Source organism: Stegostoma tigrinum, chromosome 31 (assembly GCF_030684315.1).
Source record: "Stegostoma tigrinum isolate sSteTig4 chromosome 31, sSteTig4.hap1, whole genome shotgun sequence".
Classification (NCBI taxonomy): Eukaryota; Metazoa; Chordata; class Chondrichthyes; order Orectolobiformes; family Stegostomatidae; genus Stegostoma; species Stegostoma tigrinum.
This window is the reverse complement of record NC_081384.1, coordinates 20,425,859-20,440,556: the sequence shown is the minus strand read 5'-3', so window position 1 is coordinate 20,440,556 and position 14,698 is coordinate 20,425,859. Positions and strand designations below refer to the sequence as shown.

The 14,698-nt window shown below is 42.2% G+C and overlaps 1 protein-coding gene across 15 annotated transcripts in view; it reads left to right on the top strand.

Moving 5' to 3' along the window:
- LOC125466109 (beta-1,4 N-acetylgalactosaminyltransferase 2-like) overlaps window positions 1–14,698 on the top strand; it is an 82,958-nt gene that overhangs the window by 32,487 nt on the left and 35,773 nt on the right. For all 15 annotated transcript variants that reach the window (XM_059638708.1, XM_059638701.1, XM_059638702.1 and 12 more), the window contains exons 3-4: window positions 1,056–1,259; window positions 11,468–11,596. In XM_059638708.1, the coding sequence (XP_059494691.1) occupies window positions 1,057–1,259; window positions 11,468–11,596 (332 nt within the window). In that variant the 5' untranslated portion in view covers window position 1,056. The remainder of the gene's footprint in view (window positions 1–1,055; window positions 1,260–11,467; window positions 11,597–14,698) is intronic.

Below are 14,698 nucleotides of genomic sequence, written 5' to 3'. Positions count from 1 at the left end.
AGTCTACTAACATCCTTTCTATATCAAGAAGACCAAAACTGAACGCTGTATTCCAAAAGTGGCCAAACCAATGCCTCTGTACACCCACAATATGACATCCCAACTCCTATTCTTAATAGCTACTAATGCAAAATTATGATTACATCACTATTATTCCTATTGGAAAACTCATGCCAATATTTCCACAGTATAATGGAACATGATGCCTCTGCAGAAGATACAAAAAATTCCAAGGTTTGTTTCATTGAAGCAACTGACACCATTGGAATGGGGCTGACAGATAATTGTTCTTGTAGCTGTTATGTTTGAGAAAATTGCTCACAATTACATAGATGCACGCGTAACCATAAAAGATCATATGATAACCATATAAATCAGTAAGCTATCAGACTTCCCATTTGCTGAGCAATACCATGAGGAACATTTAGTTAATCACAGGCTCTTTTTGGACAGCATGTGTCTCAGCTCCAGGGAAGAAACTTTTAATGTGAAAGTAAAAGGGAAGACATTTAATAAATGGAAAACAAAATGGATGACAGTGGAAAGAAATAGTGAAAAGTTAGCACAGTATTGACTAAGAAAAAGAAGGAAAAGGAATACAGGGAAAATAAAACACCAATTAATCCAGAGACGCAAAAGCCAACGAGCAGTATTCATTTCCAAATAGGTAAATAATATCCCGAGTTTTCCAAATTGGCTGACTCAAAACATAATCTACCAAAGACTGACACCTATTGTACAAATGATGTGTTTACTTAAAACTTTCACTGGTTTCTATGCTGGGTTGACATTTATACACAGTATACCTGCCCGGATTCTAAAATTCACCTGCTTAAGATTAACTGAGGGGCACATTATAAGATTTCCTTCAAAACTACAACATCTTTTAGTCATGTACCACATTAAGTTAAATTTGGACAAATTAAAGCAAAATAAATGTGAAATTCTGATTAATAAGTATCATTACAATATTGTACAAATCATTTTAATGATTTTAAAACTATTTTCACCTGTGTTGCTTCAGTTAACCCTTAACTTTGTTTGTTTTTCTTTAGCATGCACCAATTCTTCAGAATTTCTTCCCTAATCATATCCGTGTCGGTGCTGATACTTTGGCTCGGAATGCTCATTTATACGAAATTTACCACGCCGAGCAGTTTACTTCCTGTTGTGAAAATTAAGAAGCACAGTGGTAACTGGCACTTGAATCTCACACCACCGGAAAAGCTAAGCTTTCTGTCTCCATACAGAGAAATCTGGTAAGCCTAGTTGGATATTAATTATGTACTGAATGTAATCCCATTGCAGCAAGGTTAAGATGTATTCTTAATACTGTCTTGGAACTAGCTAAGGAATGTTCTTTTACATCTAAAGATTCTAGTTACCTTTATCAGAAATGAAAATATCAGCAATAATTCTATTACTGAACAGTACTTTTAACATTGGTGGTGATTCCCCATTACATTTCCCCACTCTGCTACCACCCAAGAGCTATTGGCTTTTGCAGATCTTTGGCATCCTTTGGATATTATTTCAATAAGTGAAGTATCCTCCAAGCTGCCAGAGCCAATTACAAGGCCTGCCTACTTTCAAGGAACGAAAATTAATGGACAACTTGGCATTGACCTCCGGATTGGAAGTGACAACTACAAACTCAGCCCCGTCAATTCCAACAGGAACTCCATCAGCAAACACATTGAACTGGACCTGATATACAACCCACTGAAAAACAGAGCCGCATGTAATGCCAACATCCCTGATGCATATAAATTACAAGCGGGGCAGACGCCAACGCTTCACCAGAGGCACATTGACGATGTTACCTAGTGGGGTGACAAAATGTCTGCAACCGAACATATTAGCTCGGTGAGCAAATCTACAAGCTCATCTAGCCTTATTAGAATTTTATACATTTTACTCAGATTCCCTATCAGCCACCTGGAGTTCAGTGAATACAGACTCAGTTGAACCAATCTCTTCTTATACAATAACACTGCCATCCTCAATATCAGCCTAGTAAACTTTCCTGCACTCCCTTAATTGAAGAGATATCCTTTCTTCGGACACCAAAAATCTGCACAATAAGATCATAATATGGAACCAGAATGCGGCCATTTGACCCTTCAAGTCTGCTCCATCATTCAAGCAAGGTTGATATGTTTCTCAATCCCATTCTCCTGCTTTCACCCTGTAATGTTTGATCTGCTTACAAATTAAGAAACTATATCTCTCTCTTAAATACATTCAATGACTTGGCTCCACAACCCTCTTTGGCAATGAGTTCCACAGATTTGCCACCCTCTGGCTGAAGAAATTCCCCCTCATCTCAGTTCTACCGGGTCATCCCTTCACTCTGAAGCTGTGGCCTTGGTTCGTAATCTTTGTGGCTTGTGAAAATATCTTCTACAATCCACTAATTCCAGGCCTCTCAGTTTTCCGTAAGTTTCAATGAGATTTCCCCTCATCCTTCTAAACCCTATCAAATACAGACCCAGAGTCCTCAACCAATCCTCATATGTCAAGCCCTTCAGTCCCAGGATCATTCTTGCAAACACCTTCTGGATCCCCTCCAACACCAACACATCCTTCCTCAGAAACATGGCCCAAAACTGCTCATAATATTCCAGATGTGATCTGACGAGAACCTTATACAGCCTCAGCAGTACATCTCTGCTCTTGTATTGTAGCCTTATTAAAATGAATGTTAACATTGCATTTGCCTTCCTAACCTTAAGAGAATTCTGATGTAGTGCTCCTAGTGCTTTTGTGCTTCAGATTTTTGAAACCTTTCCCATTTAAGATATAGTCTATGCCTGTATTCTTCCTATCAAACTGCATAGCCTCCCACTTTCCAAAATTTCACACAATCTGCCACTTCTTTACCGACTGTCCTAGTCTTTTCAAGTCCTTCTGCAGCCTTCCCACTTCCTGAACACCACCTATCATTCTACCTATCTTTGTATCATTTGCAAACTTAGCAAAAATGCCCTCAGTTCCTTCATCCAGATCGTTAATGTATAATGTGATTAATTATGGTCCCAACACAGACTCCTGAACTGAACTCAATCAGTCATCAGCTGCTATTCTGAAAAAGACTCCTTTATCCACACTCTCTCTACTTTCTGCCAGTCAGCCAATCACCACCCATGCCAGACCAAGGTCAGGCTAACCGACCTACAATTTCCCATCTTCTACCTCCCTTCTTAAATAGAGATGTTACATTAGCTATTTTCCAGTCTTCTGGGACCCTCCCTGACTCCAGTGATTCCAGAAAGATCACCACTAATATCTCCACAATCTCCTGAGTGTTCCCCTTCAGAAGTCTATGGTATTGTCGATCTGGTGCAGGTTATTTAGCTGACTTCAGACCTCTGAGCATCCCCAGCACCTTCTCTTGAGAAATGGCCACTACACTGACCTCTGCCTCTGACTCTCTGGAAGCTCTGGTATGTTGCTGGTGTCTTCCACTGTGAAGACTAATGCAAAGTACATTTTCGGTTTCTCTGCCATTTCTTTGCTCCCCATTACAACTTCTCCAGCCTCATTTTTCAGTGGTTCAAAATCTACTCATTGCCTCATTATTATCATTCACATATCTAAAAAAAACCTCTTACAATCTTCTTTTATATAACTAGTTAGTTTACCCTCACATTTCATCTTCTCACTTCTTACTGCTTCTTTAGTTATCCTTTGCTAGTTTTTAAATTTTAAATCCTCTGGCTTGCCACTAATCTTCATCACATTGTATGCTTTTCCTTTTGCTTTAACTCTGTGCCTGACTTCCCTTGTCAACCATGGTTGCCTTGTCCTCCCTTTGGTATGTTTCTTCTTCCTTGGGATGAATTTCTGCTGTGCCAATTTCAATCTGCACTATAAGCTCATTTATCTTGTTTAGAATGCAGCATGTATTTAAATACAACACCCTTGGTCCTACGTTGACTGCTTCCCTTCTCATAGTTACCCTTTTATCCGTTTTGCCTGAAGTTAGATGACTTAACCATTTCCTGCTCTCTTGAAAAGAATGTTAACATTGCATTTGTCTTCCTAACTGTCAATTGAACCTGCATGTTGTTCTGGGAACTTTAATAATCTCTGCTGATACCTTTGTCCCACCTTTAACTTTTTCCATATTTTCATGCAATTGAATGCCCCTCCTCACTGTTTAGTTTAAAGCCCTATCCATAGCCCTGGTTATGTGATTCAGCAGGCCTATGGTTTCAACATGATTAAGCCAGAGCCCATGCCATTGGAACAACTCTGTCCTTTCCAATACTTCAAGTGCAGTCTTACCAAGAACCTGTACATCTACAATAAGACATCCCTACTTCTCTCAGTTCCAGAGGTGAGGTGAGGTGAGAGTGACAGCCTTTGACATCAAGGCTGCATTTAACCACGAGTGGCATCAGCAGTCCTGGCAAAACTGGAGTCAATTGGTGTCAGAGGGCAAACTCTCCCGTGACTGGAGTCATACTTGACACACGGAAAGATGGTCGTGGTTGTTGGAGGTCAATCATCTCATTTCCAGGATCTCTCTGCAGGAGTTCCTCAGGGTAGTGACATAGGCCCAACCATCTTCAGCTGCTTCATCACTGACCTTCCCTCCATCATAAGGTCAGAAGTGCGGATGTTCGCTGATGATTTCACAATGTTCAGCACCATTCATGATCCCTCAGATATTGAAGCAGTCCGTGTTCAAATGCAACAAGATCTGGACAATATCCAGGCTTGGGTTGACAAGTGGCAAGTGTCATTCATGCCACACAAATGCCAGGCTATGACTATCACCAACAAGAGACAATCTGATCACTGCACCTTGACATTCAATGGTGTTGCCATCACTGAAACTCCCACTATCAACATCCTGGGGGGTACTATTGACGAGAAAGTCAACTGGACTCAGACAGTGGCTACAAGAGCAGATCAGAAGCTAGGAATACTGTGGAGTGTAACTCACCTCATGACTCCTCAAAGCCTGATCACCATCTACAAGGCACAATTCAGGAATGTGATGGAATAGTCCTCACTTGCCTGAATGAGTATAGCTCCAACAACACTCAAGAAGCTTGTTATCATCCCAGACAAAGCAGCCTACTTGATTGGCATGACATCCACAAGTATCCATTCCTTCTACCAACGTTTAGTAGCAGCAGTGTGTACTATCTACAAGATACACTGCAGAAATTCACCAATGATTCTCAGAGAACACCTTTTAAACCCATGACACTTCTATCTAGAAGGAAAGGGCAGCAGACATGGGAACACCACCATTTCCAAGTTCCCCTCCAAGCTACTCACCATCCCGACTTGGAAATCTATCGCCATTCCTTCACTGTCGCCGTGTCAAAATCCTGGAATTCTCTTCCTAATGGCATTGTGCATCAAGCTACAGCAGGTGGACTGCAGCACTTCAAGAAGGCAGTTCACCACCACCATCTCAAGGGCAACTAAGGTTGGGCAAGAAATGCTGCTAGCCAGTGATGCCCACATCCCACAAATGAATAGAGAAAAAAAACTTAAATCCTCTTGCAATGGACAACAAAATGGCAGTCGCCCTACTAATCACTTGCAGTACCTACCTTTCTACTTTCATTAAGTGGTGTACAAGGACGCCCAGATCCCTTTGTGCATCCATGTTTCCCATTACAGCACTATTTAAATAATACTTGGTCTCTCTGTTTTTTCACACCAAAGTGTATAATGCCATATATAGCTTAGATCTGCTATGCATTGCCCACATGCTCTCTTTTCTAAATCAACCTGAAGCTTCATTGAATCTTCCTTACAATTTCCAACCCCACTTAGTTTTGTGCCATGACCAAATTTAGAAGTGTTGCATTTCTAAATGGTTTAGAAATTGGTTTCCTCATTCAAGTCTTTTACATATATATCATGATTAGTGGGGCTTCAAGACTGACGCCTGCAGTACACCACTGGTCACAGATCAATTTATTTTCACTCGCTGTTCCTGGCCCGTCAACTAATTCTCAATCCATACTATTATATTACCCCAATCCCATGTCTTTTAATTTTACCCACTAGCCTCTTATGCGAGACATTATTATAAGCCTTCTTGAAATCCAAATACTCCGCATCCACTGGCTTTCCCTTATCTATTCTACCAATTATATCCACAAAAAACTCCAGTAAATGTTAAGTATAACTTTTCTTTCACAAACCCAGCCCAACTTTGCCTTACTTCATTACTGTTTTCTGAGTATCCATTATCATCTCATTTATAATGGACTTCAATTTTTTCCCCACCTTAACTGACGTTAAGCTAACTCAACTCAGGCGAGATGGCTGGCAGTGGCTATTGGCATACCACAAAATTCAATGCTTGGACCTCAGTTACTCACATACGTCCTCCATTGCCAGAGGATTCAACTACAGATGTAGGGGTGTCTTCCTGCAACTATACAGGTCATTGGGAAAGACCTCAGTTGGAGCATTACATGCAGTTTTGGTCTCTGTATCTCAGGAAGGATGTTCTGACTATTGAGAGATTGCACAGAAGATTTACCAGACCAATTCTTGGGATGGTGGGACGGTTGTATGGGCAGAGCCTGAATCAGTTCGGGCTATATTGACTGGAGTTTAGGAGGATCTCAGGGAAGCCTATAACATTCTAACAGGATTAGGCAACATAGGCTCAGGAATGATGTCCTAGTGTTAACAACACAACACATCTGCAAGGGAAGCAACAAGTTGTAGTGTCACTGACAGCGCAGATGAAAAGAAAACATCAGTAGCAGGAATGTATGAAACCCAAGGATCTCACCCTCTCCCTTCAGGAAGCATCAGTTTGCCCATCTGTGGCACGTTTGTAGATCCAGCGTTGGACTATTTAGTGACCATATGACCCACAACTCCCAAACGAAGGAAAGTCATCCTCAATCCCAAGGGACTGACTAATAAGGAAAAGAAGGGATGTTCAAGGCGGGGGTGAATGAAGTGCCAATTAAGCAGGTTACCTTTTCCATGATGTTAAGCTTCTTGAGTGTTACTGGAGCAGTATTTTTTTACAGGCTATTAGGAAGAATTTCGCCTTACTCTTGAATTGTGATAATTGTAGATAATTGACAGACATTAAGTTAACAGGAACTGAATTAATCATCACAGACTTCCCAGTTTCTAGCATTTATATGGCTTGCCAATTCAGTTTCTGGGCAATAGTAAACACCAGCATGTTCATGGTGGGAGATTCAGTGATGATACCATCATTAAATGTCAAAGGGTGATAGATTCTCTCTTACTGTAGGTAGTCAATGTCTGGTCTTTGTGTGGTGTGATGTTACTTCCATCTTATCAGCCCACACCTGACAGTCCAGATCTGGTTGCTACGGACACTGTTTTCGGTATTGGCAGAGACATGAATCATTCTGATATAAGAATCATTCATCACCGCTGACCTTATGCTGGAAGAAAGGTCAATGATGGTACAGTTAAAGCTGGTTGGATTTAGGACACTGTACTGAGGGAGTCCTTTATTGATGTCCCAGGACTCAAATGATAGGCATCAAACAATCACAACCATCTCTCTTTGTGATAGGTATGACTCCAACCACTCCAACCAATGGTGAATTTCTCCCATGATTCCTCTTGGTTCAAGTTTCGATACAGCTTTTGCAAAGCACACTACATTGGGCAGGAGAAAGCAATCATCTAGAAATGGATTAGCCTTATGCTTTGGATATTGGCATCAAGATTCACAACCTGCCGTTGCCTGGTCTGGTCAAAGTGCCAGCTAAAATTCATCTACCCATTTTAGATGATGGATAGATCTATATGGTGACACAAAGCCAGACACTGACTGCATTGCTGTAGGTTGTTGAATGCTGCTGTTTATTCAAGGGGGGACCCAAGCAGCATTGTTTGTCAACTTTGTGGTAAAGGCAGTCTATTCTTCATAAACTAGGTGGGGAGGCTTTGAGTTACTGATATTATCACTAGACTGTTAATCCAGAGACCCCCGTAATGATCTGGGGATTGAGTTCAATGAAACAAAAATCTGGAAGTAAGTATTTAATGATGGCCATGAAATCAATGTCAATTGTCAGCAAAAACCCATTTGGTTCACTAGTGTCCTTCTAGAAAGGAAATCTGCCATCCTTACCTTGTCTGACCTACCTGTGAATCCAGACCCACAGCAATGTGATTGACTCTTAACTGCTTTCTGGCCAGTTAGAAATAGGCAATAAATGCTGGCCTAGCCAGTGACGCTCACATTCTGTGGAACAATTTATATAAAAGTCCCAATTAAAAATCTCCATTGCTCTCCTAATAGCACTATCTTCAACTCAGGCCCACACCTAACATCGAAATGCCACACCTCATCTTCACACACCTACTTTTGCTGCCAACCACACACACTCACTCCTCTCACATCCTTCACAAGCTTCCAGCTATGCAGCACTTCAACACTGTACTACACAACCACCAATGCCTTGCCCTTTCACTTGCAGGAAGGAAAAGGTTCCCTGCATCATGGGATCTATAGCATTCAGTGAGCTGGAGAACATTTGAGGGTGATGGCATATTCCTCACTAACATACTTTGTCAGGTCTCAGCTCACACTCAACCCCAGTATCTGGCATGGTGGGCAATTTACTGATGGTGAAATTCTGGGCATCTTGTTTTCCACCACAGTACCCACAACACAGAATTATTGAATGGCTACTGTGCACAGAGAGTCCATTTAATTTCAGTTCTCCTCATTCACGTTCATTTTACAAGCCAGAACCATTTCTCCTTTTCTATTTTGTCCAGCCCCGTCATGGTCAAAGAATCATAGAGCCGTACAGCATGAAAACAGACCCTTCGGTCCAACCAGTCCATGTTAAACATGATCCCAAACTAAACTAGTCCCACCTGCCTGCGCCAACCCATATTCCTCCAAACTCTTCCTATTCATGAACTTATCTAAAAGTTGTAATTATACCCACATCCACCTCTTCCTCAGGAAGTTAATTCCACATGTGAACCACCCTCTGTGTAAAAGATTTTCCCATCATGTCTTTTTTTTAAATCTTTCTCCTCTTACCATAAAAATGTGCCCCCTATCTTGAAACCCATGTCCTAGGGAAAAGACAGCTACCATTAACGTTACCCCCATACTCCTCATTACTTTATAAACTTCTATTAGTCACCTCTCAACATCCTGTGCTGCGGTTAAAAAAGTCCCAGCCTATCCAGCCTTTCTTTACAACTCAAACCTCCCATACCTAGCAACATCCTGGTAAATCTCTTCTGAACCCTCTCCAGCTCAATAACATCTTTCCTATAACTATACTGGACACAGTATTCCAGAAGAGGCCTCACCAATGTTCTGTACAACCTCAACAGGATTCCCAACTCCTATACTCAAGGAATGGGCCATGAAGGCAAGCATGCAAAACATCTTTTTAACCACCCTGTCTATATGTGACACAAACTTCAAAGAATTATGTATCCGCACCCCTAGGTCCTTCTGTACTACACTACCCATGGCCCTAACATGAATTGTACAAGCTCTAACCTTGTTTGTTTTACTAAAATGCAATATCTCACATTTATCCAGATTGAACTCCATCTGCCATTTTTCAGCCCATTGACCCATTCGGTCAAGGACCCTTTGTAATCTTTGAAAACCTTCATCACTGTCGACTGAACCAACATCAAATCTTCTCTTAGCCTTCTCCTCTTCAAGGAAAACAAGATCCACCTTTCCTAATTTATCTCCATAACTGAAGTTTCTCATCCCTGCAATTCTCAAAATGCATTTGCATCATTCCTGACGTTTGTTGCCCACTTCTGTTGTACGAAACATACCCTCCAAGTTCTGAAGAAGAGTCGCTGGACTCGAAACATTTACTCTGCTTTCTCTCTGCAGACGCTTCCAGACCTGATGAATTTCTCCAGCAATTTCTGTTTTTGTTTCAAACTTACAGCATCTGCAGTTCTTTGTTTATGTTCCCGATAAGTTCCTGTCTCTAGGCTCCCAAGTACTTCCTACAAACAAAAGCTACAGATGGACGAAAGTGTGCAACAGCCTTGTCCTGTGGAACAGCCCGAGCACTCATGGGCAACAGCTTATCGGTGCTCCATGACCTTGAAAATTGGTACAAAACTGGGAGCACTGTATTCTAAGTCATATAGGCAAGGGTGCAGCCAGATATGTTTGCCCATTCACTAATAGGTAAGATAAGTACTAATAAAGAGAATGCAGATAAAAACCTTGATGGAGGAACATACAGGCAACTGCTGAATAGGAAAGCACATCAAGATATGGGGTGCATTGACAACTTCCTGTTGCTATGGAAGAGCATGGGAATGGCAGCCACCAACTTACCAAAGGAATAACATAAAACCCAGTGTCTGGGCAGCCTCTATTCCATCTTTGTATTATACTGCAGAGCAAGATTCCCTCCCAGCTCTGCCCTCATAACTGTTGCAGACATTGTATGGACAAGTCACCATCTTCTCTGCCATCCCAGCGGGGTTGAGACATTACCTTCTACCAAAGGCAAAAATTCATGAAAACATCTCCAACAATGTTCCAGATTACTGTAAGACACTTTTCAATAGAAGTATTACAAATAATCAAGGTACTTGACGTTTTAAATAATGCTACTACAGGGTCTATCTTTTCATCTTAATGCCTCTCCCTTCATGATCAAACAATGCAGATGGATCCAAAAACAAAGTTGCTGGAGAAGCTCAGCAGGCCTGGCAACATCTGTGAAGGAAAAAGCTGCGTTACCATTTCGTCCAGTGATCCTTCCGGTTCGGAGGAAGGGTCACCAGAGCTTCTCCAGCAACTTTATTTTTGTTCCTGATTTACAGTAACCACAGTTCTTCTGTTTTTTTTAAAGATGGATCCTGTGTTTTATTGCACAAATTTGAGACACTGACTCCACATCAGCTGGTTGGTTGTATACTGGTAGATTAGTCCCTCATCAATATCCTCTGCTCCACAAAAGGACACGGAAGCTCTGCATTCTCCACTAACATTGTCAAGTCAAACCTGTCAGTAATTCATTGTGCCCCTATAAAATGCAGTAGTCTGTTTCTGTCATTGTTGTGGTCCTGAAGTTTGCAGCTAATTATTATTATTATTGCTGATTTTTGAATTTATAGTTGAGGCTGCAATAAGACAAAGGCTTTCTGATTTGAAAGTTCTCTGCTCACTGAGTGTGTGTCTCAATCTCATGTATTTGTCAATCTGAGAGTTTATGAACAAAATGAAGTGGCAGAGTAAGCTATGTCACTGTAAAGGAATTCAAGCCACTTAACCATTTATCTGAAGATATCAATAATTATGACTGATGTTAAACATTTACAAATGAGTTTGGCAAGGGTCATAACAATGATTAAGTGGATCAGTCTCATGAATTGGGAAATGCACGGTGAATAGGTGAAAATAAGTGAACACCTGAATATGTTACCTTTCATTTGTCACTGGCTAACATCAACTTTAAATCTTCAACAGGATTAATGAAAAAAATAATTGCAGCTGTAACATTGGGGCACCATTACCTTTAACAAAGTCTTACGATCAGAAAGACATGCTAGCAATCGAAAAGAGAAGAAAAATACAGTTTGAACAACACAGAAAGAGGTAATTTTGAAGATGTTGTTTGCATAGTGACTGTCGCAGCTGATTTCCCAAAATTCCAAATGTGACCAATGAGGAGGCTGTTTAGAACTTCCTGTACTGCTCCTCAGCTATGCGTCTCAACTCTAAATTCAGAAGGTTCCTATTTCCTAATCCGTTATTAATCCAAATTTTAAAAGTAAACAGAAAGGGTAGAATCCCTGCTGTATTATTCAATAAGATAATGATTCTTCTTTTTATCTCGGCTACATCATGAAGCCCTGATAGTGTCTAAACATTGATTGATATCTGATTTGAATATCTTCATTAACTGAGCAACCACAGTTCTGTAGAGTTGAGAATTCCAAAGAGTGACAAACTGTTGAATGAGAAAAAGTTGTATTCATTTCAAATCCAGAGGGCTGATCTCTAATTTTCAGATGATGAATCCGAGTTCTAGTCTGCCCAGCTAAGGCAAACATCTTTCCAGCTTCTGACTTTAAGAGCCTTAAGGTTCTTAAGTGACATTATTTCTTATTCTAGCAAATGACAGAGACCCCATAAAATATCACATAGTCACTAATGCAAAATTCAGAAGCCTACCAATGAAAAGAGTGGAAAACTGTGGAATTCATTTCCTTAAGGGATGCTCCAGCTGAATAACACAATGAAATATCAAAAGGAATTAGATCAGCAGAAGAATAGCAGCAAATGATAGAGGTCTCACTTCTGTGTCAGAAGTTACAACATTCAAACGCTCAACCAGGTGAATGTGGATGCAGTGAATAACTCCAATTCTCAAGACTGAGATGTCTCAGTTGGACACCAGCATCTGCTGGATTGCAGCTTCCATAAAATAGTCTAGTTGTATCAGACTGACCACTTGATTGACACATACTAATTTAGCTACAGCCATATCAGACTATTAATCAGCAAGATAACAAGCAATGTGACATTTAGAAGAAAAGGAGGAATCGAGAGAGGTGGGAATGAGAAATGTTCCCTTTCTTTCTTTGGAGTGCAATGATTTATATAAGCGCATGGTTCTTGCAAATATCTTGGTAAGCGGCAGATGCAGCTGAATAGATGGTCTCACGCTGAGTAATGAAAATCACCATAAGCCCATTGCACTTGTTTTTCGAGATGGGATTGGAGGTGTCAGGGAGAGTTGTTTAAGAAGGTGGTTTTCAATGTAGAAAAAAAGGTAGGTATTGCTTGTACATTCCAGGATGATCCTAGCATTACGTGGTATGTTGCGTGGAACAGTCCCTCTTCTGCACCTACACTGGCCCAAACCCCACCTCTTACTCCTTACATTGATGACTGTATCGGTGCCGCCTCTTGCTCCCAAGAGGAGCTTGAACAGTTCATCCATTTCACCAACGCATTCCACCCCAACCTCAAGTTCACCTGGGCCATCTCCAGCACATCCCTCACCTTCCTGGATCTCTCTGTCTCCATCTCAGGCCACCAGCTAGAAACTGATGTCCATTTCAAGCCCATGGACTCCCACAGCTACCTAGAATACACCTCCTCCCACCGACCCTCCTGCAAAAATTCCATCCCCTATTCCCAATTCCTTCGCCTCCGCCGCATCTGCTCCCAGGATGAGGCATTCCACTCCCGCACATCCCAGATGTCCTCGTTCATCAAGGACCGCAACACTCCCCCCCCCCACAGTGGTCGAGAACGCCATTGACCGTGTCTCCCGCATTTCCTGCAATAACCGCCCAAAGAGAAGCCCCCAGTCCTCACATACCGCCCCACCAACCTCCGGATACAACGCATCATCCTCTGACACTTCCGCCATCTACAATCCGACTTCACCACCCAAGACATTTTTCCAACCCAACCCTTGTCTGCCTTCCGAAGAGACCACTCTCTCCATGACTCCCTTGTCTGCTCCACACTCCCCTCCAACCCCACCACACCCAGCACCTTCCCCTGCAACCGCAGGAAGTGCTACACTTGCCCCCACACCTCCTCCCTCACCCACATCCTAGGTCCCAAGATGACTTTCCACATCAAGCAGATGTTCACCTGCACATCTGCCAATGTGGTAATCTGTACCCAGTGTCGTTTCCTCTACATTGGGGAAACCAAACGGAGGCTTGGGGACCGTATTGCAAAACACCTCCGCTCAGTTCGCAATAAACAACTGCACATCCCAGTCGCAAACCATTTTAACTCCCCCTCCCATTCCTTAGGTGGCATGTCCATCATGGGCCTCCTGCAGTGCCACAATGATGCCACCCAAAGGTTGCAGGAAGAGCAACTCATATTCCACTTGGGAACCCTGCAGCCCAATGGTATCAATGTGGACTTCAGAAGCTTCAAAATCTTCCCTTCCCCCACTGCATCCCAAAACCAGCCCAGCTCGTCCCATCCCCCCACTGCATCCCAAAACCAGCCTAGCTCATCCCCGCCTCTCTAACCTGCTCTTCCTCTCACCTATCTCCTCCTCCCACCTGAAGCCACACCTCCATTTCCCACCAACCAACCTCATCCCGCCTCCTTGACCTGTCCGTCCTCCCCGGACTGGCATATCCCTTCCCTACCTCCCCACCTATATTCTCCTCTCCACCTATCTTCTCCTCTATCCATCTTCGATCCGCCTCCCCCTCACTCCCTATTTATTTCAGAACCCTCTCCCCAACCCCTCTCTCTGATGAAGGGTCTAGGCCTGAAACGTCAGCTTTTGAGCTCCTAAGATGCTGCTTGGCCTGCTGTGTTCATCCAGCTCCACACTTTGTTATCTTGGATTCTCCAGCATCTGCAGTTCCCATTATCTCTGATCCTAGCATAGCATCATTTTAGTGGAAAGGAGTTAGACACAGTCATACTTTATAGAGGCCAGCCAAGTTAATACCTGTACTCAATGTCTGTCATAAACTTTCAAGCCTGTGATCAAGGACTTAAGAGAGTTGAGATAAGAGTCATGCCAGGAAGAATGACCAGGTTGTGATTCAGTGCTTCAGTAGCTGTCATGGTACTAAGGTTGATGGAGAGAAGGGGAACTAGCTGAAATTTTTAAAGTGCAATCTTAAGTGACTTGGGTGAGAAAATGTATAATGGATGCACACAGAAGAAAGCGGACTTTTGAGTGGAAGGGGAGATGTGGATGTA